General features: G+C 42.5%; 1 protein-coding gene across 2 annotated transcripts in view; it reads right to left on the minus strand.

The window, feature by feature from the left end:
* flt4 (fms related receptor tyrosine kinase 4) overlaps window positions 1–27,643 on the minus strand; it is a 125,000-nt gene that overhangs the window by 8,897 nt on the left and 88,460 nt on the right. For both annotated transcript variants that reach the window (XM_079838385.1, XM_079838386.1), the window contains 5 exons: window positions 25,534–25,656; window positions 25,346–25,457; window positions 23,331–23,430; window positions 23,139–23,244; window positions 19,621–19,739 (listed from right to left, as the gene is read on the minus strand). In XM_079838385.1, the coding sequence (XP_079694511.1) occupies window positions 19,621–19,739; window positions 23,139–23,244; window positions 23,331–23,430; window positions 25,346–25,457; window positions 25,534–25,656 (560 nt within the window). The remainder of the gene's footprint in view (window positions 1–19,620; window positions 19,740–23,138; window positions 23,245–23,330; window positions 23,431–25,345; window positions 25,458–25,533; window positions 25,657–27,643) is intronic.

A 27,643-nucleotide genomic window follows, 5' to 3' on the forward strand; every position in this document is an offset into this window, starting at 1 on the left:
TAAAGCATCGCAGATGGTAAGTGTTCATGAAAAGTGACTGCATTTTGGGTCTTCTCGTTTTATTCTATATATTCTCCTTCAAACATGCATGTCACACAGTCACGCACACAGTCACGCACACAGTCACGCACACTGTCACGCACACAGTCACGCACACAGTCACGCACACAGTCACGCACACAGTCACGCACACAGTCACGCACACAGTCACGCACACTGTCACGCACACTGTCACGCACACAGTCACGCACACAGTCACGCACACAGTCACGCACACTGTCACGCACACTGTCACGCACACTGTCACGCACACAGTCACGCACACAGTCACGCACACAGTCACGCACACAGTCAGGCACACTGTCACGCACACTGTCACGCACACTGTCACGCACACTGTCACGCACACAGTCACGCACACTGTCACGCACACTGTCACGCACACTGTCACGCACACAGTCACGCACACAGTCACGCACACAGTCACGCACACAGTCACGCACACAGTCAGGCACACTGTCACGCACACTGTCACGCACACTGTCACGCACACAGTCACGCACACAGTCACGCACACTGTCACGCACACAGTCACGCACACAGTCACGCACACTGTCACGCACACAGTCACGCACACTGTCACGCACACAGTCACGCACACAGTCACGCACACAGTCAGGCACACTGTCACGCACACTGTCACGCACACTGTCACGCACACAGTCACGCACACAGTCACGCACACAGTCACGCACACTGTCACGCACACAGTCACGCACACAGTCACGCACACTGTCACGCACACTGTCACGCACACTGTCACGCACACAGTCACGCACACAGTCACGCACACTGTCACGCACACTGTCACGCACACTGTCACGCACACAGTCACGCACACAGTCACGCACACAGTCACGCACACAGTCAGGCACACTGTCACGCACACTGTCACGCACACTGTCACGCACACAGTCACGCACACAGTCACGCACACAGTCACGCACACAGTCACGCACACTGTCACGCACACTGTCACGCACACTGTCACGCACACAGTCACGCACACAGTCACGCACACAGTCACGCACACAGTCACGCACACAGTCACGCACACAGTCAGGCACACTGTCACGCACACTGTCACGCACACTGTCACGCACACAGTCACGCACACAGTCACGCACACTGTCACGCACACAGTCACGCACACAGTCACGCACACTGTCACGCACACAGTCACGCACACAGTCACGCACACAGTCACGCACACAGTCACGCACACAGTCACGCACACAGTCAGGCACACTGTCACGCACACTGTCACGCACACTGTCACGCACACAGTCACGCACACAGTCACGCACACAGTCACGCACACAGTCACGCACACAGTCACGCACACTGTCACGCACACTGTCACGCACACAGTCAGGCACACAGTCACGCACACTGTCACGCACACTGTCACGCACACTGTCACGCACACAGTCACGCACACTGTCACGCACACAGTCACGCACACAGTCAGGCACACAGTCACGCACACTGTCACGCACACAGTCACGCACACTGTCACGCACACAGTCACGCACACAGTCACGCACACTGTCACGCACACAGTCAGGCACACAGTCAGGCACACAGTCACGCACACTGTCACGCACACAGTCACGCACACAGTCACGCACACAGTCACAGTACATTTACACTCACAAGACCCATAAAAGGCACTAAACACGTTATTACAAAGTCCATCTCACTACAGTGGCTCTACAATAATTTTACAAAGCGACGACAATAGTTTTTGTGCGCAAAAAAAAATCAAAATAACGACTTTATTCAACACAAACTTTGACCTCTGCCGTGAACTCATGAACCACCACGACGCATGTGCGAGAATATGACGCAGAACCGGCGTTCGGGAATCCATGAAATGCACACTTTAGTCCCATATTGAGCTCTACGCCAAGACCTAAAGCAGGATCAATGTAGAATTCAACAGCTTAGATACGGCGCGTCTTCCTCTGCTTGTAAACACATCTCCTCACGTCTGGGTCACGTGTCCGAATGCCGGATCTGCGTCATATTCTCGCACATGCGTCGTGGTGCTTCGTGAGTTCACGGCAGAGGCCAAAGTTTGTGTTGAATAAAGTCGTTATTTAGATTTTTTTTTTTCCGCACAAAAACTATTGTCGTCGCTTTGTAAAATTATTGTAGAGCCACTGTAGTGAGATGGACTTTGTAACGGCGTCTTTAGTGCCTTTTATGGGTCTTGTGAGTGTAAATGTACTGAATGTCAATGGAGGCCTTTCTCAGCATCAGCTTTCAACAAAAATATCTTCATTTGTGTTCCGAAGATGAACGAATGTCTTACGGGTGTCGAACGACATGAGGGTGAGTAATTAATGACATAATTTTCATTTTTGGGTGAACTAACCCTTTAATAAGGGTAAAGGAATCCTGCTCCTAGAGAGCCAATGTCCTTCAGAGAGTTACACCCATTTCATACCGCACGTGTAAGCAATGCGTAAGCAACACATCTTTTTTTGGCACCTAAGAGCAAATCACAAAGCATTCATAAGCAGTGCAGCCATCATTAGGGTTTTATTTTTTCCCAAATTCCGTTTTATTTCCCCAAATTACATTTTTTTCCATTAAAATTTTTGGGAATTATATATTTTTTTATCCTTAACTGTTATTTTAGTCGTAAAAAGATTGTGCTTTTAATGTTAATATAATAGAACATAGGAATGACCTAAAATTGATTGAGGAAACAAACAAACATTTACTCTGTACTTCAAGACAAATACTGCATGATGCAACATAACACTGCACTCTAAGTACCTCAAGTCACAACAAAATATTAGTGCTGTGAATAGATCAATTCAAATTAATAAAAGAAATTCTGTAATTAATCATGATTAATTGCATTTAAAAAACATTGGAGTTTTTAATATTTTGATATTGTATTAATTTCAGTTACTCTCCAAATTAATGTAGATACAATTTTAAAGACAGCAGATTTTTATGAATGAAGGCCAGTATCACTGATACTAATGTCTCTTTGAAACATTAATGACGTTACATTACAGTATCACTGAAAGATACCAATTTAACATTTATTAGGCTTTAAAAAAACTTTTAAAACAATCTTTACATAAATCCATTATAATAAATGTTATATTTACCCATGGCCTAGCCCTGTTAGACATAGCCTAAATAGAAATTGAATAAAGTTATCAACACCTTTATTAACTGCATAAATAATCTAGATTATTCATCATTAAAGCTACATTTGTCTCTGTTCCTTTTGTTCTTTGATGAACATTAATGACAGACATCATCAGTGCTCCTGTCCCTTTAAAAACGGCCACTGACGAACATGACGCAGATCTGACGCTGTCCCGCGCATCTCATTTTCTCACAAGTTAATTTAAGAAATTTTCCATACAGTACATTAAAGTGAATTAAAAGCAAGGGAAAATACAGTAAGTACTCCCCGCGAGGGAACTGCTCGGTACCGAGGGCTTAGCGTTGAGTTTCTTAACTTTTTCGCCAGCGAAAGCAGAGCCGTGGTGATCCGCTTTGCCATGCTTTCATTGTTTTGAAGGGGGGGCTGAAATGACGGGAGGGGTTGTGCTTCCCCCGGTCTGCATTTTCCCCAGACATGCGTTCTTCTCCCACACAAAACAGCATTGCATTCCAAATATGTAAAATTCTGTGAAATTCCGTGTTAACACTAGATTCCGCGTTAATATGCCAATTCTGCGATTCCGTCTGCCCATCCGTGATCGCGGAATTTATAGGGCCCTACATAATTTCAGAGCCAAGTCTATTTTTACTGCGTTGCTCATGCTGACTGGGGTATATGCTTATGTGGCGATGACATATTTCCGCTAAAATCTCAGCCAGCTTTGTTCCATCAAGCGCATGTTGCTTTAATAGGGAGCAATGTTGTGTGTTTAGTCACTCACACAGAAGCCATACATCAAGAACAGTAAAGGAGAAGGGCTTCAAACTACACATTTCATTCGCCATTCCCAAATATGAAAAAAAGGAAAAATGATTGCATCACAAATCACTCTCTCCTATAGTGAATAAACCCTTTATGCCCCCACATCATCAATATACTGCTTACATGTGCAGTGTAAAACAGGCGTTTCCCTTAATGGATCACGAATTGTGTATAATGTCCTCATATTTACTGTTGATGTCATGTTGTGGGGGTTGAGTGAAGATCCAGGTGAGGGTTCTACAGTCAGATAGGGATACGTGTTGTGTATAATGTCCTCATATTTACTGTTGATGTCATGTTGTGGGGGTTGGGTGAAGATCCAGGTGAGGGTTCCACAGTCAGATAGGGATACGTGTTGTGTATAATGTCCTCATATTTACTGTTGATGTCATGTTGTGGGGGTTGAGTGAAGATCCAGGTGAGGGTTCTACAGTCAGATAGGGATACGTGTTGTGTATAATGTCCTCATATTTACTGTTGATGTCATGGTGTTGGGGTTGGGTGAAGATCCAGGTGAGGGTTCTACAGTCAGATAGGGATACGTGTTGTGTATAATGTCCTCATATTTACTGTTGATGTCATGTTGTGGAGGTTGGGTGAAGATCCAGGTGAGGGTTCTACAGTCAGATAGGGATACGTGTTGTGTATAATGTCCTCATATTTACTGTTGATGTCATGTTGTGGGGGTTGAGTGAAGATCCAGGTGAGGGTTCTACAGTCAGATAGGGATACGTGTTGTGTATAATGTCCTCATATTTACTGTTGATGTCATGTTGTGGGGGTTGGGTGAAGATCCAGGTGAGGGTTCCACAGTCAGATAGGGATACGTGTTGTGTATAATGTCCTCATATTTACTGTTGATGTCATGTTGTGGAGGTTGAGTGAAGATCCAGGTGAGGGTTCTACAGTCAGATAGGGATACGTGTTGTGTATAATGTCCTCATATTTACTGTTGATGTCATGGTGTTGGGGTTGGGTGAAGATCCAGGTGAGGGTTCTACAGTCAGATAGGGATACGTGTTGTGTATAATGTCCTCATATTTACTGTTGATGTCATGTTGTGGAGGTTGGGTGAAGATCCAGGTGAGGGTTCTACAGTCAGATAGGGATACGTGTTGTGTATAATGTCCTCATATTTACTGTTGATGTCATGTTGTGGGGGTTGAGTGAAGATCCAGGTGAGGGTTCTACAGTCAGATAGGGATACGTGTTGTGTATAATGTCCTCATATTTACTGTTGATGTCATGTTGTGGGGGTTGAGTGAAGATCCAGGTGAGGGTTCTACAGTCAGATAGGGATACGTGTTGTGTATAATGTCCTCATATTTACTGTTGATGTCATGTTGTGGGGGTTGAGTGAAGATCCAGGTGAGGGTTCTACAGTCAGATAGGGATACGTGTTGTGTATAATGTCCTCATATTTACTGTTGATGTCATGTTGTGGGGGTTGAGTGAAGATCCAGGTGAGGGTTCCACAGTCAGATAGGGATACGTGTTGTGTATAATGTCCTCATATTTACTGTTGATGTCATGTTGTGGGGGTTGAGTGAAGATCCAGGTGAGGGTTCTACAGTCAGATAGGGATACGTGTTGTGTATAATGTCCTCATATTTACTGTTGATGTCATGTTGTGGGGGTTGAGTGAAGATCCAGGTGAGGGTTCTACAGTCAGATAGGGATACGTGTTGTGTATAATGTCCTCATATTTACTGTTGATGTCATGTTGTGGGGGTTGAGTGAAGATCCAGGTGAGGGTTCTACAGTCAGATAGGGATATGTGTTGTGTATAATGTCCTCATATTTACTGTTGATGTCATGTTGTGGGGGTTGGGTGAAGATCCAGGTGAGGGTTCTACAGTCAGATAGGGATATGTTTTGTGTATAATGTCCTCATATTTACTGTTGATGTCATGTTGTGGGGGTTGGGTGAAGATCCAGGTGAGGGTTCTACAGTCAGATAGGGATACGTTTTGTGTAAAATGTCCTCATATTTACTGTTGATGTCATGTTGTGGGGGTTGGGTGAAGATCCAGGTGAGGGTTCTACAGTCAGATAGGGATATGTGTTGTGTATAATGTCCTCATATTTACTGTTGATGTCATGTTGTGGGGGTTGGGTGAAGATCCAGGTGAGGGTTCTACAGTCAGATAGGGATACGTGTTGTGTATAATGTCCTCATATTTACTGTTGATGTCATGTTGTGGGGGTTGGGTGAAGATCCAGGTGAGGGTTCTACAGTCAGATAGGGATACGTGTTGTGTATAATGTCCTCATATTTACTGTTGATGTCATGTTGTGGGGGTTGAGTGAAGATCCAGGTGAGGGTTCTACAGTCAGATAGGGATACGTGTTGTGTATAATGTCCTTATATTTACTGTTGATGTCATGTTGTGGGGGTTGAGTGAAGATCCAGGTGAGGGTTCCACAGTCAGATAGGGATACGTGTTGTGTATAATGTCCTCATATTTACTGTTGATGTCATGTTGTGGGGGTTGGGTGAAGATCCAGGTGAGGGTTCTACAGTCAGATAGGGATACGTGTTGTGTATAATGTCCTCATATTTACTGTTGATGTCATGTTGTGGGGGTTGAGTGAAGATCCAGGTGAGGGTTCTACAGTCAGATAGGGATATGTGTTGTGTATAATGTCCTCATATTTACTGTTGATGTCATGTTGTGGGGGTTGAGTGAAGATCCAGGTGAGGGTTCCACAGTCAGATAGGGATACGTGTTGTGTATAATGTCCTCATATTTACTGTTGATGTCATGTTGTGGGGGTTGAGTGAAGATCCAGGTGAGGGTTCTACACTCAGATAGGGATACGTGTTGTGTATAATGTCCTCATATTTACTGTTGATGTCATGTTGTGGGGGTTGAGTGAAGATCCAGGTGAGGGTTCTACACTCAGATAGGGATACGTGTTGTGTATAATGTCCTCATATTTACTGTTGATGTCATGTTGTGGGGGTTGAGTGAAGATCCAGGTGAGAGTTCTACAGTCAGATAGGGATACGTGTTGTGTATAATGTCCTCATATTTACTGTTGATGTCATGTTGTGGGGGTTGAGTGAAGATCCAGGTGAGGGTTCCACAGTCAGATAGGGATACGTGTTGTGTATAATGTCCTCATATTTACTGTTGATGTCATGTTGTGGGGGTTGGGTGAAGATCCAGGTGAGGGTTCTACAGTCAGATAGGGATACGTGTTGTGTATAATGTCCTCATATTTACTGTTGATGTCATGTTGTGGGGGTTGAGTGAAGATCCAGGTGAGGGTTCTACAGTCAGATAGGGATATGTGTTGTGTATAATGTCCTCATATTTACTGTTGATGTCATGTTGTGGGGGTTGAGTGAAGATCCAGGTGAGGGTTCCACAGTCAGATAGGGATACGTGTTGTGTATAATGTCCTCATATTTACTGTTGATGTCATGTTGTGGGGGTTGAGTGAAGATCCAGGTGAGGGTTCTACAGTCAGATAGGGATACGTGTTGTGTATAATGTCCTCATATTTACTGTTGATGTCATGTTGTGGGGGTTGAGTGAAGATCCAGGTGAGGGTTCTACAGTCAGATAGGGATACGTGTTGTGTATAATGTCCTCATATTTACTGTTGATGTCATGTTGTGGGGGTTGAGTGAAGATCCAGGTGAGGGTTCTACAGTCAGATAGGGATATGTGTTGTGTATAATGTCCTCATATTTACTGTTGATGTCATGTTGTGGGGGTTGAGTGAAGATCCAGGTGAGGGTTCCACAGTCAGATAGGGATACGTGTTGTGTATAATGTCCTCATATTTACTGTTGATGTCATGTTGTGGGGGTTGAGTGAAGATCCAGGTGAGGGTTCTACAGTCAGATAGGGATACGTGTTGTGTATAATGTCCTCATATTTACTGTTGATGTCATGTTGTGGGGGTTGAGTGAAGATCCAGGTGAGGGTTCTACAGTCAGATAGGGATACGTGTTGTGTATAATGTCCTCATATTTACTGTTGATGTCATGTTGTGGGGGTTGAGTGAAGATCCAGGTGAGGGTTCTACACTCAGATAGGGATACGTGTTGTGTATAATGTCCTCATATTTACTGTTGATGTCATGTTGTGGGGGTTGAGTGAAGATCCAGGTGAGAGTTCTACAGTCAGATAGGGATACGTGTTGTGTATAATGTCCTCATATTTACTGTTGATGTCATGTTGTGGGGGTTGAGTGAAGATCCAGGTGAGGGTTCCACAGTCAGATAGGGATACGTGTTGTGTATAATGTCCTCATATTTACTGTTGATGTCATGTTGTGGGGGTTGAGTGAAGATCCAGGTGAGGGTTCTACAGTCAGATATGGATACGTGTTGTGTATAATGTCCTCATATTTACTGTTGATGTCATGTTGTGGGGGTTGGGTGAAGATCCAGGTGAGGGTTCTACAGTCAGATAGGGATACGTGTTGTGTATAATGTCCTCATATTTACTGTTTATGTCATGTTGTGGGGGTTGAGTGAAGATCCAGGTGAGGGTTCTACAGTCAGATAGGGATACGTGTTGTGTATAATGTCCTCATATTTACTGTTGATGTCTTGTTGTGGGGGTTGGGTGAAGATCCAGGTGAGGGTTCTACAGTCAGATAGGGATACGTGTTGTGTATAATGTCCTCATATTTACTGTTGATGTCATGTTGTGGGGGTTGAGTGAAGATCCAGGTGAGGGTTCTACAGTCAGATAGGGATACGTGTTGTGTATAATGTCCTCATATTTACTGTTGATGTCATGTTGTGGGGGATGGGTGAAGATCCAGGTGAGGGTTCTACAGTCAGATAGGGATACGTGTTGTGTATAATGTCCTCATATTTACTGTTGATGTCATGTTGTGGGGGCTGAGTGAAGATCCAGGTGAGGGTTCTACAGTCAGATAGGGATACGTGTTGTGTAAAATGTCCTCATATTTACTGTTGATGTCATGTTGTGGGGGTTTAGTGAAGATCCAGGTGAGGGTTCTACAGTCAGATAGGGATACGTGTTGTGTATAATGTCCTCATATTTACTGTTGATGTCATGTTGTGGGGGTTGAGTGAAGATCCAGGTGAGGGTTCCACAGTCAGATAGGGATACGTGTTGTGTATAATGTCCTCATATTTACTGTTGATGTCATGTTGTGGGGGTTGAGTGAAGATCCAGGTGAGGGTTCCACAGTCAGATAGGGATACGTGTTGTGTATAATGTCCTCATATTTACTGTTGATGTCATGTTGTGGGGGTTGAGTGAAGATCCAGGTGAGGGTTCTACAGTCAGATAGGGATACGTGTTGTGTATAATGTCCTCATATTTACTGTTGATGTCATGTTGTGGGGGTTGAGTGAAGATCCAGGTGAGGGTTCTACAGTCAGATAGGGATACGTGTTGTGTATAATGTCCTCATATTTACTGTTGATGTCATGTTGTGGGGGTTGAGTGAAGATCCAGGTGAGGGTTCTACAGTCAGATAGGGATACGTGTTGTGTATAATGTCCTCATATTTACTGTTGATGTCATGTTGTGGGGGTTGAGTGAAGATCCAGGTGAGGGTTCTACACTCAGATAGGGATACGTGTTGTGTATAATGTCCTCATATTTACTGTTGATGTCATGTTGTGGGGGTTGAGTGAAGATCCAGGTGAGAGTTCTACAGTCAGATAGGGATACGTGTTGTGTATAATGTCCTCATATTTACTGTTGATGTCATGTTGTGGGGGTTGAGTGAAGATCCAGGTGAGGGTTCCACAGTCAGATAGGGATACGTGTTGTGTATAATGTCCTCATATTTACTGTTGATGTCATGTTGTGGGGGTTGAGTGAAGATCCAGGTGAGGGTTCTACAGTCAGATATGGATACGTGTTGTGTATAATGTCCTCATATTTACTGTTGATGTCATGTTGTGGGGGATGGGTGAAGATCCAGGTGAGGGTTCTACAGTCAGATAGGGATACGTGTTGTGTATAATGTCCTCATATTTACTGTTGATGTCATGTTGTGGGGGTTGAGTGAAGATCCAGGTGAGGGTTCTACAGTCAGATAGGGATACGTGTTGTGTATAATGTCCTCATATTTACTGTTGATGTCATGTTGTGGGGGTTGGGTGAAGATCCAGGTGAGGGTTCTACAGTCAGATAGGGATACGTGTTGTGTATAATGTCCTCATATTTACTGTTGATGTCATGTTGTGGGGGTTGAGTGAAGATCCAGGTGAGGGTTCCACAGTCAGATAGGGATACGTGTTGTGTATAATGTCCTCATATTTACTGTTGATGTCATGTTGTGGGGGTTGAGTGAAGATCCAGGTGAGGGTTCTACAGTCAGATAGGGATACGTGTTGTGTATAATGTCCTCATATTTACTGTTGATGTCATGTTGTGGGGGTTGAGTGAAGATCCAGGTGAGGGTTCTACAGTCAGATAGGGATACGTGTTGTGTATAATGTCCTCATATTTACTGTTGATGTCATGTTGTGGGGGTTGGGTGAAGATCCAGGTGAGAGTTCTACAGTCAGATAGGGATACGTGTTGTGTATAATGTCCTCATATTTACTGTTGATGTCATGTTGTGGGGGCTGAGTGAAGATCCAGGTGAGGGTTCTACAGTCAGATAGGGATACGTGTTGTGTATAATGTCCTCATATTTACTGTTGATGTCATGTTGTGGGGGTTGGGTGAAGATCCAGGTGAGGGTTCTACAGTCAGATAGGGATACGTGTTGTGTATAATGTCCTCATATTTACTGTTGATGTCATGTTGTGGGGGTTGGGTGAAGATCCAGGTGAGGGTTCTACAGTCAGATAGGGATACGTGTTGTGTATAATGTCCTCATATTTACTGTTGATGTCATGTTGTGGGGGTTGAGTGAAGATCCAGGTGAGGGTTCTACAGTCAGATAGGGATACGTGTTGTGTATAATGTAGGGATGCACCGAAATGAAAATTCTTGGCCGAAACCGAAAACCGAAAAAGAGGAAACCAAGGCCGAAAACCGAAAACCGAAACACCGAAATAAATTATGCCAATTATTAGTACCATTGCATTTATGGTTATGACTGTTTACTAACTTTACTAAAATCAAGGCATTGTAATTGCATAAATTAATATTAAAGTTTCAAAGAATAAATCAATTACAAATTATGCCAATATTTATTTAGCACATTGCAACAATGCACAGTATAAAATAAAATTCAAACTAAAATGTTTAACTTGACCCCACTCATTTGTGCATTAAATAATAATGTACAGGCCTACAGAAAGATTTTAAAATTAAATGTTCTCTCATAAAAACAAAGTACATTTAGGTCTAGTGCATTTAAAATTTTTCTCTGTAGGACTACTACAAGAAAGTGCATTCAGAACAAGTGCAACTGCTTAAAGATAAAACTATCTTCTCTGTAGGCCTTCAACATAATAGTGTATCAAAGCAAAGACTGCCATAGCCCATATGTTAACTGTAGAATAGGGGTGTAACGGTACACAAAACTGACGGTTCGGTACAGCAGTTTTACAAAATGACTTTTTATTTATTTTTATTGGTTTACTGGAAAAAAAAGTATCTGTTCTTAAATGAATTAAATTATAACTAAAAGTGTATTGAAGATATTGCTGTAAACTATATAGGGAGCCCTTACTTGCACATTAATATTAAAGGTTAACAGCAGAGCCCAAACTATTAGCCTAAATTCAGTTGCTATTTATTTTTAGGTCTAATAATCAACACTCAAATAACATAGTACGCAAACATGCAAACTTCACATAAGGCAGTTTTTGCAATAACTAATAATCTAATAATAAAATTGTTTTTTCTCCAATTCGTTGTTGAAATATAATCATTTATACACAGTGTCTGTCATTTTCATGACAGGTTTATTTAAACATACAGGAAATAATCAAGATATCATTAACAGGTTAAGTAGAATATAATGAATATAACGGCTAATATAGGTCATATATTTAGTGAAAGAGTTGATTTACTCTAGTGAATAAAATTCTGTGGACACTGAATGACTGCCTGAGGTAAATGTGATGCTAAAGTTGCATGACATTGTTTAGGCTAGTTTACAAGCAGTTATATTGACGTCTTTTCGCTGTTGAAACACTGATTGAGCGATTACACCACATATGATACGTGACAGTAAGTGTTAATGTATCCTCAACATACCTTAGATGTTCATTCATGTTTATTCTTAAGGAAGAGATGATCGATCGCGCTCACAGATGATCGCGTTCACGCGCGCGCGCGCCGCGGCTTGAACTGTGATGTGATCAGTGATGCCACATTAAAGAGCGTCAAAACGGCATTTATCATTTGAATTTCGTGATACATGTTGATCGATGTTGGTGTGGGAACTCACAGTGAAGTCTGTTCCTCTTCTCATCGAGAACATGAGCTCTGGCTGTCAGTGCTTGTACATGGAGCTGACGTGGGTGTTTCTCAAATATACTGCTTCAGACAAGCACGTGCAGGTCGCGGTTTCTGTTTGCGTCATCACAACATTTCGGCCGTGTTGTTTCGGTGATAAAAGTATTTCGGCCGAAAACCGAAAATGCACTTTTGGGCCATTTTCGGCCGAAAATTTTCGGTGGCCGAATATTCGGTGCATCCCTAGTATAATGTCCTCATATTTACTGTTGATGTCATGTTGTGGGGGTTGGGTGAAGATCCAGGTGAGGGTTCTACAGTCAGATAGGGATACGTGTTGTGTATAATGTCCTCATATTTACTGTTGATGTCATGTTGTGGGGGCTGAGTGAAGATCCAGGTGAGGGTTCTACAGTCAGATAGGGATACGTGTTGTGTATAATGTCCTCATATTTACTGTTGATGTCATGTTGTGGGGGTTGAGTGAAGATCCAGGTGAGGGTTCTACAGTCAGATAGGGATACGTGTTGTGTATAATGTCCTCATATTTACTGTTGATGTCATGTTGTGGGGGCTGAGTGAAGATCCAGGTGAGGGTTCTACAGTCAGATAGGGATACGTGTTGTGTATAATGTCCTCATATTTACTGTGTAACCAACATAATATTAGAAGGGGGGTCTTAATGTTATACCTGATCGGTGTATATACAGGTTGGGAAAGCAATTAAACATTAATCTTAAAAGAATGGTAAAAAATTTTAATGGTACAAACCTGCTTCCCTATTACAAAACAAGCAGGCCAAAACAGCCACTCAACACTTTAGGAAAGACTAGCAATCATTCAAACAAGCCTAGACCAAAGATAATTATTAGACTGGTTAAAAGAATAGTGAGATGAGATCTAGCCATCATGGTGTTTACTCTAGTTTATTCTTGTATATAAATAAACATGTGACACCAAAACCTTAATATTAAACTATATTATTCATACCACAGCACTGAAGCGAGTTAGGCGACCTGTCGAGGATCTTCCAGGCACCTCAGAAGGTATGGGCATTAATCTCATTTAACTAGCATGTTTAGCAAGGTTTGATTCAGTTCATGTAGACCAAGCAGTGCCTACTGTATATTACAGTATTATTTTATTCTTGGATTATTAGCCTTGGAAAGCCCTGACCTTGAATCTGCTGGTAAGACAAGATGGAAGTTTTTAACTACTAATCGATTTTAAAGATATATAAATGTTAGTCGAAGCTAAAAAATCAGTGGCATATCTAGAATTTGAGATTCTGGATCACTTTTTGCATTTGCTTGATTGATTTAAATTAGATGTGCACATGTTTCTGTTTTGTTTTTAAGCAGTTTACCAAAAATGTAAGAAGAAGAAGAAGAAGAAGAAGAAGAAGAAGAAGAAGAAGAAGAAGCAGCACAGCAGTAGGGAAGAGCATGAACAAGCTAGTAAAAAACACCAACAAAAATGTACAATAAACACTTTATTAGATCTGTAGATCAAGCCGCCTTAGCATCTGTTTCTATGAGCCGTTATGCGTAGGTAATTCACCATATTGGAACAGTCCAAGCGGTTGGGGATGCCAATTCCATCCCCCTAAACTACACTACTTTTAAAGGGGTGGTAAAACACATTCTTTCGAAGGCTTGATTGTGTTTGTGGGGTGGAATGTAACATGTGTTCATGCTTCGTTTAAAAAAAAAGCATTATTTTTCATATATTTGACCTTTATTCTACACTGCTCTGTCCCTCCTTGTAAAAACGGTCTGATGGTTTCCGGGTTGTATGAAGCCGGTTCCTCAAAAATACGCAATGGGCTCAGATTGGTTAGCTGGCCCAGTGTGTTGTGATTCGCTAACCGCCTAGTGCACGTATGTCGGAGACGCCACGCCCCTTCCCTTTACCGGTAGCCTCAGGCTACTAGCCTGTGCTTTGGGTAGTACAATGGCGTCTATAAAAACCATACAAATTTGAGCAGTTTGTAACGTTAAGTGTTTGTCGGATAACGTTAAGTATGAATGAGCATTTAACGAACTGGTTTGCAGAGCCAAATGAGCGTTGTCATCTGTTTATTTCCTTGCTAACGTACAATTAACAATACAAACTATTACAGGAAAACACTGCGAAGAAAAATAAATCACACTTACAGGTTGTGGCCCGTAAACAGCTTCTGTTTTTAAATCCATCTTTCAGGACAAGCCGTTGTGCGAATCCTGCATTGAACTCATTGAACATGTGCAGCGGGAGCCGCGCACGCCCGTCTCATGTGGCGTTCACACCGGACGCGATTGACGCAAATAAATCGCGCTATTCGCGCGAAGGTGGACGCTTGAACATTTTGAGTTTACTCGCTTCATTCGCGGGTGAAATTCGCTTCATTCGCGTGTGACATTCACTGCACAACAGACGCAAATCCGTGTCATGGGCGGGGCTTCTGCCAGCGGCTCGTCTCGTTGAGAAATGGCTGACATGGGCTGCTACACATCTTTTTTTTGTTAAAATCTACTGTTAATGTGTGACAAAACGGAGTTTTAAGACTTTTTCAGTCGATAATGTAGTTGTTTAAAGCTCAAATCTGTGGTTTATTTATATAAAGAGTGCCTATTTGTACATTTTATCTGGCGTTTTCGGAGTTGTGAGCTCCAGTGGATCAGCGGCGCTCACACTGGCAGTGTGTGTCCCGTGCAGCTGAACCGCGGCTCGTGGATTGCAAATACAGGCAAATATTGTCCATTCTGTCACATTTTCCAGTCTTCTCCTCCGACCCCTGTCTGTCTCGTGCTTTGATTTATGATGGGCAGCATATATCTGCTGCAGATGCGACCTGTTCCCCTCTGTCTCATACACACATGCATATAACATGTTGAATGTTAAATGCACTGCAACCCCCCCGTCCCTAGGAAGGCTGAACAAAGTGGACCTGCAGTCTGGATGAAAATAACAGCGTTTCGTCGGCATTGGCAACAACACTCCAGCCTACTAACTATACCACAGCAACAACTATTCCCCGCGGCGATACAAAATGGCCTCGCCCACCCTTATTTAATATTCTTGGAGGAGGGGTTTATGCAAATATTTGGGCTGGTGATGTCAGAGACCCCTGAGGAATGTCTAGTAGTCCCTAGCGGCCGTTTGCTGTAGTCCTTAGAAATAGATTTCTTTAAAAGCAAATATCTCCCTTTGCTTTAAACTTTGAACGTTGTAACTTTCCAGATGTTGTTTATGCTCAAACAGCAACATTACACACTAGCTAAAGTTAGAAAAGTGAAATCGTGCTTGCTCTATTGCTCTAAACTATAGAATTAAACTATTATTCTTCCGCAGTTTAAAGGTTAAATTTTTTTTTTTTAGCCAGCTGTCTTAAGGTGCGTTCTGGTTTCACCGATATCTATGGTTTCTCCACGGGGTTTGCAGCTTTTCGATGACCGTTGGCGTCGGGTGGCGTCACTTCAAAGCGTTCCCATGGCAACAGGGGGAAATGGGGGCTCTTGTGTGAAGTAAACGAACATTTTTCAACTTTCTACTAATATATGTGACTTTATTGCAACGAAAATGCGGGGATTATGAAATCATGCTAGCCCCAAATATTTTGCACGCGGAAATAGGCAATTTACGCAGAGAAAGTGCGGCGTATTTGGAAAAAAATGCTGTCCCCGCATAAATATGCAGACTTTGGCTGATTATGCATTAGCTCTTGCGATCGCCTAATCGCGTTTTTCTGGAGGGACTGTATTTTATTTAACAGAAGTTCCCTTTCAAAGCCTACAGCGAACGGCCGGTTTGGACTACATCCTGGTACTTCTTTCTTTAATTACGTCAGTAGAACAGACTAACCTCCGCCCACAAGAATACGCTAAAAAGGGGGCGTGGTCTTGTTGCTCACCCACGTGGAGAAGAGGAAGTGTTGCGTTTGAGTGTGTTTGTCGCCATGTCGTCGAGACGCTGTTATTTTCATCCCGGAGTCAAATCACCTTTGTTTGGCTTTCCCAGGGACGCTGTAGAGATTATTGAACGCATACATCTCCCCGTTACGGTAAGAGGCGTGACCTTTCCGTGCAACGTGCGCTAAGCTGCTGTCCAATCACAACACGGGAACCGGGCAACGTGCGCTAAGCTGCTGTCCAATCACAACACGGGAACCGGGCAACGTGCGCTAAGCTGCTGTCCAATCACAACACGGGAACCGGGCAACGTGCGCTAAGCTGCTGTCCAATCACAACACAGGAACCGGGCAACGTGCGCTAAGCTGCGGTCGAATCACAATACAGGAACCGCTGGCACAATCAGAACTTGTTACGTATTTCTGAAGGAGGGACTTCATAGAACAAGGAACTCATCAGCCGTTTTTAGGACAGTGAGAACAGCGGTGTACAGATGAGTAAATTGTGTGAAAAATACTGTGTTTTTTTACACGCGAAACATGAACACATGTTATATTGCACACTGTAAACACAATCAAAGCTTAAAAAAAAACACGAAAACGGGACCTTTAATGTTTTTGATGAAAGCATTTCTCCATATAATGGACTTCGATGGGCATCATTCTGTTCAAGGTCCAAATGAGTTTCAGTGTAAATCGTCTGGTGTCGTTTGGTATTATTTAAAGGTCCTGTTCTTCGTGATCCCATTGTTCAAACTTTAGTTAGTGTGTAATGTTGCTGTTAGAGCATAAATAATACCTGTAAAATTATAAAGCTCAAAGTTCAATGCCAAGCGAGATATTTTATTTAACAGAAGTTCCCTTTCAAAGCCTACAGCGAACGGCCGGCTTGGACTACATCCTGGTACAGCCTGCTTTAATTACGTCAGTAGAGCAGTAGAACAGACTAACCTCCGCCCACAAGAATACGCGAAAAAAGGGGGCGTGGTCTTGTTGCTGTTCCACGTGGAGAAGAGGAAGTGTCGCGTGGAGAAAAGGAAGTGTTGCGTTTGAGTGTGTTTGTCGCCATGTCGTCGAGACGCTGTTATTTTCATCCCGGAGTCAAATCACCTTTGTTTGGCTTTCCCAGGGACGCTGTAGAGATCATTAAGCGCATACATCTCCCGTTAAGAGGCGTGACCTTTCCACGTGCGCTAAGCTGCTGTCGAATCACAACACAGGAACCGCTGGCACAATCAGAACTCGTTACGTGTTTCTGAAGGAGGGACTTCATAGAATAAAGGAACTCATCAGCCGTTTTGAGGACAGTGAGAACAGCGGTGTACAGATGAGTAAATTGTGTTAAAAATACTGGGTTTTTTTTACACGCGAAACATGAACACATGTTATATTGCACACTGTAAACACAATCAAAGCTTCAAATAAACACGAAGAACGGGACCTTTAAAGCCCTTTTGAAGCTGCACTGAAACTGTCATTTGGACCTTGAACAGAATGATGCCCATCGAAGTCCATTATATGGAGAAATGCTTTCATCAAAAACATTAATTTCTTTTCGACCGCAAAAAAGAAAGACATGGACATCTTGGATGACATGGGGGTGAGGAAATTATCAGCAAAAGTTTATTTAAAAGTGAACTAATCCTTTAAGTTTATCAAAGGGAAATGATAAAGTGCTTTACCTCAATTCGCATTTTAGTTATTTTTTATTTTTGTATTTGAAAAAGCACACATTAAACTTTGCTTCTTGTTCCCGTACTTGGTGTACTGTTTTATGTTCCTATACACACACACACACATATATATATATATAAAAATGGCCTAGTGGTTAGCGTTAAACTTTTCGTGTTTGTGTTAAACCATTTGTCCTCCTAGATCACCTTTGTCCTTATAATACACAATGTTTTCACATTTGTGTGTGTGTGTTAAACCGTTTGTCCTCATAGATCACCTTTGTCCTTATAATACACAATGTTTTAACGTTTGTGTGTGTGTGTTAAACCGTTTGTCCTCATAGATCACCTTTGTCCTTATAATACACAATGTTTTCACGTTTGTGTGTGTGTTAAACCGTTTGTCCTCATAGATCACTTTTGTCCTTATAATACACAATGTTTTCACGTTTGTGTGTGTGTGTTAAACCGTTTGTCCTCATAGATCACCTTTGTCCTTATAATACACAATGTTTTCACGTTTGTGTGTGTGTGTTAAACCGTTTGTCCTCATAGATCACCTTTGTCCTTATAATACACAATGTTTTCACGTTTGTGTGTGTGTGTTAAACCGTTTGTCCTCATAGATCACCTTTGTCCTTATAATACACAATGTTTTCACGTTTGTGTGTGTGTGTGTGTTAAACCGTTTGTCCTCATAGATCACTTTTGTCCTTATAATACACAATGTTTTCACGCTTGTGTTTGCGTTTTTAAGTTTTCAATTAATGGTGTTCTAGGGGGTGCATATAAAATATATGGCTTGGTTGTCCAAGGATAAGACAAAGCTCACACATTCACACTTAGTGTAAAAAGATGAACAGAAAAAGAATTACTCTTGATTCTGATTGAGCTAATTATTGTGGCATTATATTGTTTTTGCATTGAATTATGTGTATGCATGGTTAAAGAGATGAGTCTGTAGACTTAAACTGATCAAGTGTGTCTGAATTCAGAACGGGGCTGTGGAGGCTTTTAAAGTTTAGAAGTCAGAAAACTGTTTACTACCTTTTTAAAGGATTTAGATATTCAGGGCATTATTAACAGACCAGAACTTTGTGACTATAAGGTTTGACTGACAGTAGTCTCATGAGGGTTCACTAATATATTGACGTGATAAGCCATTTGTCCTCAGGTCAGCGATGTCATTTCAATACTCAATGCATTGATTTTGTGTATGTTTAGATATGTCCTATTAATACATTTGTGTCCCTTTAATACACGATAATAACATGTGTGTGTGTGTGTTATAGCTACTGTCCTTATAATAATGGTTTGTGTCATAGGCGGGGCTTGCATGTAATTATAATATGTCCTCATAATTGTGTATTTTGTCAGGTTGTTATATTATCACTTGTGTTGAGTGTAAACTAATTCTGAAGTGAAATCTGTGTTGTGTGGCTAAAACAAAATTTTTTGATATGCACCACAACTCTGTAGAGCAAGTGCAAAGGGGTGTCCCCCTAATACAGCAAAAAACTGGTTTGGGCTGAAGTGTCCTTGTAATACACATAAACCCGTATGTGTGTGTGTGTGTGTGTGTGTGTGTGTGTGTGAGTGTGTGTGTGTGTGTGTGTGTGTGTGTGTGAGTGTGTGTGTGTGTGTGTGTGTGTGTGAGTGTGTGAGTGTGTGTACCGTGTGGACAGTGTGTTGCAGGCCAGTCTGATCTCCTCCTGAGACGCTGGTCTAGAAGAGTGAGACGCCTGTGAGAAGCCGTCGTCCTCTGAACTCTGAGACACATTGAATGGGATTTCCTAAAAAAATCAAAACACAACAGATAATGCATTGCACTTAATCACTCAAATATACACCCATGAGCCAAAACATTATGACCTAATACTGTTGGGCTAATCTGCTATTATTGTCATTGGTCCAGCTGGATCGGGGTGGTCAGGACAACACCTTGAACTCTTCATCATGTTCCTCAAGCCCTTCCTGAAGAGTGTGTGCAGTGTGACAGCTAATGATGGGGGAAACTACGCTTTTCACAGCTTCAAATCAATTGAACCAAAATGATTCACCGTTTGGCAACAGCACACGCTGGTGACCTCTGCTGGTCAGAACTGAGTAAACGCAACAAAACTGCATAAACACCTTTTATAAACACATTTAAATATCAAGTGTCTGTATGGGTTCTTTTATCAATATTCAGGGCTTGTTTTGATTGATAAACAGGCCAATAAGAGACTATTGACTACTATTATTCCTTTTATTTACACTAAAGCAGGGGGGTCCAAACTTTCTTAAAGTGGGCCAGATTAGATGTAGTGGACACACCCAGGGGCCGGTCCCTTTTCTATTATATTACATGTTTTGTTTCTTGGAAACATGGCAGATTTGACGAAAGCTTGAGCTGACAGTAGCTTGAGATGGGACACAGATGTACATTTATAGATATTTAACAATATCTGTAAAACTTTCATCAACCAATAAGTTTGAATGAGTGAAATGTAAATATTATTAGTGAGTTATAACTCTATTGTTATTTAAATGAGCGAGTGTTCTCTTTAGATCAAACCACACTGCACTAAAATACCTTTCTCATTTCCAGTCCAAATATCTAAACATTCATCAATCAAGATGCTTTACTAACGAAAATGACATACGATATTTCTTCTTCATTTCTGGTGAAAAACCAAAATGAATCGAGTTTTTCCTTAAAACAAGCAAAATGATGTGTTTGGGCAGAATCAAGATTATCTTCGTACCCCATTGGCAGATAGTTTAGCTTGTTTGAAGCAGAAACTCACTTCAATTTCATTTTATTTTCCAGAAAACAAGAAACAATATCTTCTGTGATTTAACTTAGATTTAGGCTAGAAACGACACACACACACTAATGAGGGCATGTTCTGCAGTGCACACATGGCAGAAAGTCAGATCTAGAGCGGCTTTATGGTCTTCAGTCTATAAACATATAAATACAAATGCACAAAACTGCAGGTTTATGCCAAAAACAGTCTGTAATGCGGCCTTTATTACTCATTTAATAAATAAATCATGTAGTAAAATGAGCTATTAATGTTGATTTGTGTCAGATGGCCGCGGGTACAGCTCCTCAGATGATCAATGATGGCTCAGGGTTTCTCCTGATTTGCACATTAGTGTTGTTGATTAGAGCAGTTTAACTCTAAACTAAATTAAGTACCGGAGACCTCAGCGCTGAACTCGCTTCTCATTGGCTGTTCAGTGGTCATGTGATCGAGACACTCAGCGAGTAAACACATTTGTTCAGAGTTAGCGCTGCTTTGTTCTGCTTTTGGCGTGTTAATGTTTCCCTGGCCTAAAGTCTAGCACCGCCACCTTGTGTTGACATCGTGAAACTGCAGGATTTGTAAATTATGCGTGGCGGGCCACATATTATATATTCTAAAAGACACACTGCGGGCCGGACTTTGGACACCCTTTACTAATGTCTCATTAAAACATCTGTACATGTGTAAAACTGATCAGAGATCAGGTAAAACCCATAGACACTCATGATCATGGGCATCACTAGGCGCTAAACGTCTGCCCAGCCCCCCTAAAAAATGTATATTTATAACCTTTATAACATATGAAACTTGCGGGAGGCTTCGCCTTCATCCCGTCTTTAATCAGTGTGTTCTTCAATCCGAGCAGAGCGCACGTCAGAAGCAGAGGTGTGTGTGTGTGTGTGTTGATCTGAGCTCTCATTGGTCTGTCACCGCTTGTCAATGTCAACATATTTGAGAAAACCAATCAAATCAGAGTAGGCGGGCTTTATGTTCACAGAAGCTGCTGAGGCTAAGCTGAATCTTAGCAGCGACTCGATGTCAAGTGAGAGATATGAAGCTAAACTAAACATTTCATATTTGAGCTGCTTCTTTAAGTCAGAAATGTTAAACAAATGACAAAAATATTCAGCCAAATTAATAAACTTTTGTCTAATTTTGAAATAGGCCTAATGTAATGTCATTTATAATATAATTAACAAACAAGAAATATTAACAAAGCCGTTTTCTTCAGATTAGGCATAAGATTAATAGTAACAAATGTGTGCATATTGTAAATTAATAATTCCATTTGTAGCATTCAGTAAATAAAAAAGTTCAGCTTTTTCAGCCTGTATTGGGCATAAGATTAGTAATGAATGTGTGCATATTGTGAATTAATTTAATACATTTAGTTACCTAGCTTTCCTGTTAGCCTTCAGTAAATTAACGTGTCTAAAAAAATTATTCATAAAACATATAAATATCAGTTAAACATGTTTACTGTCTTCACTGACGAAAATGGAAAAACTTGATCAGTCATATCTGCCACTGACACGGTTTTCAAGCTGTTGTTTTCTAATTTTTTGGCGTTCATAACATCTTAAAATGCAGATGTGTAGATCATGGAGATCAACGTTTTCTCGGGGGAGCCAAGCCTCTGAATCCTCCTAACCTCACATGTGGGATCTCAGTGATTATAAACCAGCCTGCGTTGTATGATTAAAGGATGTACAATATGGTCATGCAGAATAAGGCATTAATATTTGCTTTATAAGTAATAATAAACAGCCAATATCCTAATATGCATACTAATAAGCTACTAGTTAATAGTGAGAATTGGACCCTAAATTAAAGTCTTACCAATTTTTTTTCATACCCTCACTAAAATGAAAACCCTAGAATCGCCCCTGCTCATGATTCCTCAGATCACAGAGATTTCAGAATGTTTCGAAACGTGACGTAACGAAGCCTCGTTTACTGAAATCACGTGACTTTGCAGTTTGGCATGTTAAACCCGCGGGGCGTATATGTCTTTGTCAATCCACAATAGCATTATGCTATGGTTTTTAACTGGTTTTAACACATTGTGCAGCCCAGATCCGGCCCATATCTAGTATGCATGGAATCCACTGACCCAGATGTGGGCCGGATCTGGGCCGACACCTGTGAATCGATGAGTGTTTGGTTGTGTTCGTCCCTCATCCGACACTGTTGATACTTCTCATCCTGCTGATCCACAGCACAAGAGTTTCAGAGATACTCTGAGCCGGTCGCCTTGCCTTATCAATCTGGCCCTGGTCAAAGTCGCTTAGCTCTTTATTCCGGCCCATTCATACATAGCGTCAGCCCAGATCCGGCCCACATCTGCTACATGTGGAGTCAACGCGATCCGGATCCGACTCTCAATGGTTTCCTCACCGGTAGACTGTTCTCCTGCAGCAGATCTCCCAGGATCTCCACCAGAGCTGGAAACGTGGGTCTCTCCCTGGGCTCGCCCTGCCAGCAGGCCAACATGATGCCGTATCTGCCAGAACACACATCACACTCAGCGTCTATCACTGTATGACATCATCACACACACACACACACACTCAATCAATCAATGCTCACATTTCAGGGGACGCGTTGTCTGGTGACCTCATCCTGGTACCGTCTTTGAGTCGTTTGCAGAAGTCTTCATCGATCTGGAGGCCCGGGTATGGAGACGCTCCTGATGGGACAAGGGACAATCAAGACTCTATAGAAGTTTTATATACACACACACACACGATATTGCCAAAAGTATTGAGCCGCCCCTCCACATCACTGAGTTCAGGTGTTTCATGATGTTTTGTGTCATGGCCACAGGTGTGTAACTCCAGCTCTAGGCCTGCAGACGCTTCTACACACATTAGTGAGAGAATGGGCCGCTCTCAGGAGTGTGTGTGTGTGTGTGTGTGTGTGTGTTCGCTTCTACACACATTAGTGAGAGAATGGGCCGCTCTCAGGAGTGTGTGTGTGTGTGTGTGTGTGTGTGTTCGCTTCTACACACATTAGTGAGAGAATGGGCCGCTCTCAGGAGTGTGTGTGTGTGTGTGTGTGTGTGTGTGTGTGTGTGTGTGTGTGTGTGTGTGTGTGTGTTCGCTTCTACACACATTAGTGAGAGAATGGGCCGCTCTCAGGAGCTCAGAGAACTCAAGTGTAGGGCCGTGATCGGTGGACACCTGTGCAATAAGGCCAAATATTACACTAAATATTCCACACTCAACTGTTAGTGGGATTATAACAAAGTGGAAGCGATTGGGAACAACAGCAACTCAGCCACACAGAGCGGGGTCAGCACATGCTGAGGGTCTCAGAGCGGGGTCAGCGCATGCTGAGGGCCACAGAGCGGGGATAGCGCATGCTGAGGGCCACAGAGCGGGGTCAGCGCATGCTGAGGGCCACAGAGCGGGGTCAGCGCATGCTGAGGGCCACAGAGCGGGGTCAGCGCATGCTGAGGGTCACAGAGCGGGGTCAGCGCATGCTGAGGGCCACAGAGCGGGGTCAGCGCATGCTGAGGGTCACAGAGCGGGGTCAGCGCATGCTGAGGGTCACAGAGCGGGGTCAGCGCATGCTGAGGGTCACAGAGCGGGGTCAGCGCATGCTGAGGGTCACAGAGCGGGGTCAGCGCATGCTGAGGGTCACAGAGCGGGGTCAGCACATGCTGAGGGTCACAGAGCGGGGTCAGCACATGCTGAGGGTCACAGAGCGGGGTCAGCGCATGCTGAGGGTCACAGAGCGGGGTCAGCGCATGCTGAGGGTCACAGAGCGGGGTCAGCTCATGCTGAGGGTCACAGAGCGGGGTCAGCACATGCTGAGGGTCACAGAAGTCGCCAACTTTCTGCAGAGTCAAGAGCTCCAGACCTCCAAACTCCTGTGTCCTTCAGATGAGCTCAAGAACAGTGTGTAGAGCTTCATGGAATGGGTTTCCATGGCCGAGCAGCTCATCCAAGCCTTACATCACCAAGTGCAATGCAAAGCGTGGGATGCAGTGGGGTAAAGCGTGCCGCCACTGGACTCTAGAGCAGTGGAGACGTGTTCTCTGAGTGACCAATCACGCTTCTCTTTCTGACAATCCCATGGACGAGTCTGGGTTTGGCGGTTGCCAGGGGAACGGGACTTGCCTGACTGCATTGTGCCAAGTGTAAAGTTTGGTGGAGGGGGGATTATGGGGTGGGGTTGTTTTTCAGGGGTTAGTTCCAGTGAAAGGAACTCTTAATGCTTCACCAAGACATTTTGGACAATTTCATGCTCCCAACTTTGTGGGACCAGTTTGGGGACGGCCCCTTCCTGTCCCAGCATGACTGACCAGTGCACAAAGCGCCTCCATAAAGACATGGATGAGGAGTTTGGTGAGGAGGAACTTGAGTCCTCAACCCGATAGAACAGCTTTGGGATGAATTAGAGTGGAGACTGAGAGCCAGGCCTTCTCGTCCAACATCACAAATGAAGAATCCCCATAAACACACTCCTAAACCTTAAGAAACTCTACGGATTAAGAATGGGATGGCATTAAAGCTCATGTGCATGTAGAGGCAGGCGTCCCAACACTTTTGTCAATATGGTGCAGTTGAACAGTGAAAGCGGCGCAGCTGGAGACTCACCCAGAGAGAAGATCTCCCAGAGCAGCACTCCGAAGGACCAGACGTCGCTCTGACTGGTGTACAGCTTGTCGAAGATGCTCTCCGGCGCCATCCACTTCAGAGGCAGCCTGGCCTGAAGACAGAGGACAGTCACTGTGAGGGAAAGCTGGACGCTACAGCACATGCTAATGCTGGAGGGTTTCTCTTACGTTGCCTTTGCGCACGTAGTCGGGGTCTTTGTAGATGTCGCGCGCTAAACCAAAGTCACAGATCTTCACCACGTTGCTCTCGGACAGGAGGATGTTGCGGGCCGCCAGATCTCGATGAATGCACTGCCACAGTCAGAGCCAAAACATCAGAGACCCACACCTCACTACAGACCAGCACATCTACACTAGGAAGTTAAGCTTGGCTGGACCAACTTTAAGGTTGCCTGGAAGGTTTATCATGTAGTATTTCTATCATTTTTAAAGCTCATTTTTATATATTTTTTGTTGCTAGCATGATTTAGCAGATTGTTAGCATGATTTAACATGGTGATCGCATGGTTTAGCACATTGTTAACATTATTTAACATTGTGATAGCATGTTTTAGCACATTTGCTAGCATGATTTAACAGGGTGATAGCATGTTTTAGCACATTGCTAGCATGATTTAACAGGGCGACAGCATGTTTTAGCACATTGCTAGCATTAATTAACATGGTGATAGCATGTTTTAACACATTGTTAGCATGTTTGTGCATGTTGTTAAAATAAATTAGCACATTGCTGGCAGGATTTAACATGGTGATAGTATGTTTTGGACATTGCTAGCATGATTTAACATGGTGATAGCATGTTTTAGCACACTGTTAGCATGATTTAACATGGGGATAGCGTGTTTTAGCACATTGCTATCATGATTTAACATGGTGATAGCATGGTTTAGCACATTGCTAGCATGATTTAACATGGTGATAGCATGGTTTAGCACATTGTTAGCATGATTTAACATGGTGATAGCATGGTTTATCATATTGCTAGCATGATTTAACATGGTGATAGCATGTTTTAGCACACATTGCTATCATGATTTAACATGGTGATAGCATGATTTATCACATTGCTATCATGATTTAACATGGTGATAGCATGTTTTAGCACATTGCTAGCATGATTTAACATGGTGATAGCATGTTATAACGCATTGTTACCATTATTTAACATGGTGATAGCATGTTTTGGCACATTGCTAGCATGATTTAACAGGGTGACAGCATGTTTTAGCACATTGCTAGCATTATTTAACAGGGTGACAGCATGTTTTAGCACATTGCTAGCATTAATTAACATGGTGATAGCATGTTTTAACACATTGTTAGCATGTTTGTGCATGTTGTTAAAATAAATTAGCACATTGCTGGCAGGATTTAACATGGTGATAGTATGTTTTGGACATTGCTAGCATGATTTAACATGGTGATAGCATGTTTTAGCACACTGTTAGCATGATTTAACATGGGGATAGCGTGTTTTAGCACATTGCTATCATGATTTAACATGGTGATAGCATGGTTTAGCACATTGCTAGCATGATTTAACATGGTGATAGCATGCTTTAGCACATTGTTAGCATGATTTAACATGGTGATAGCATGGTTTATCATATTGCTAGCATGATTTAACATGGTGATAGCATGTTTTAGCACACATTGCTATCATGATTTAACATGGTGATAGCATGATTTATCACATTGCTATCATGATTTAACATGGTGATAGCATGTTTTAGCACATTGCTAGCATGATTTAACATGGTGATAGCATGTTATAACGCATTGTTACCATTATTTAACATGGTGATAGCATGTTTTGGCACATTGCTAGCATGATTTAACAGGGTGATACCATGTTTTAGCACATTGTTATCATTATTTAACATGGTGATAGCATTTTTTTGGCACATTGTTAGCAAGATTTAACATGGTGATAGCATGTTTTAACACATTGTTAGATGTTTTTGCATGTTGTTAAAATAAATTAGCACATTGCTAGCATGATTTCACACGGTGATAGCATGTTTTAGCACATTGCTAGCATGAATTAACATTTAGCAAACATGGATATACATGTAGCTAGCATGGATATACATGTAGCTAGTATGAAGATACATGTTGCTAGCATTATTTAACAAGTTGATAGCACAATTTAACATGTTGCTAACATGAATTAGCACATTGCTACATGAATTGACGCATTGCTAACATGAATTGACACATTGCTAGCATGAATTAACATGTTTACACGTTTTACCACATTGCTAGCATGAATTTGCAT

Source organism: Gobio gobio (genome assembly GCF_949357685.1).
Source record: "Gobio gobio genome assembly, chromosome: 16".
In the NCBI taxonomy this organism is placed as follows: Eukaryota; Metazoa; Chordata; class Actinopteri; order Cypriniformes; family Gobionidae; genus Gobio; species Gobio gobio.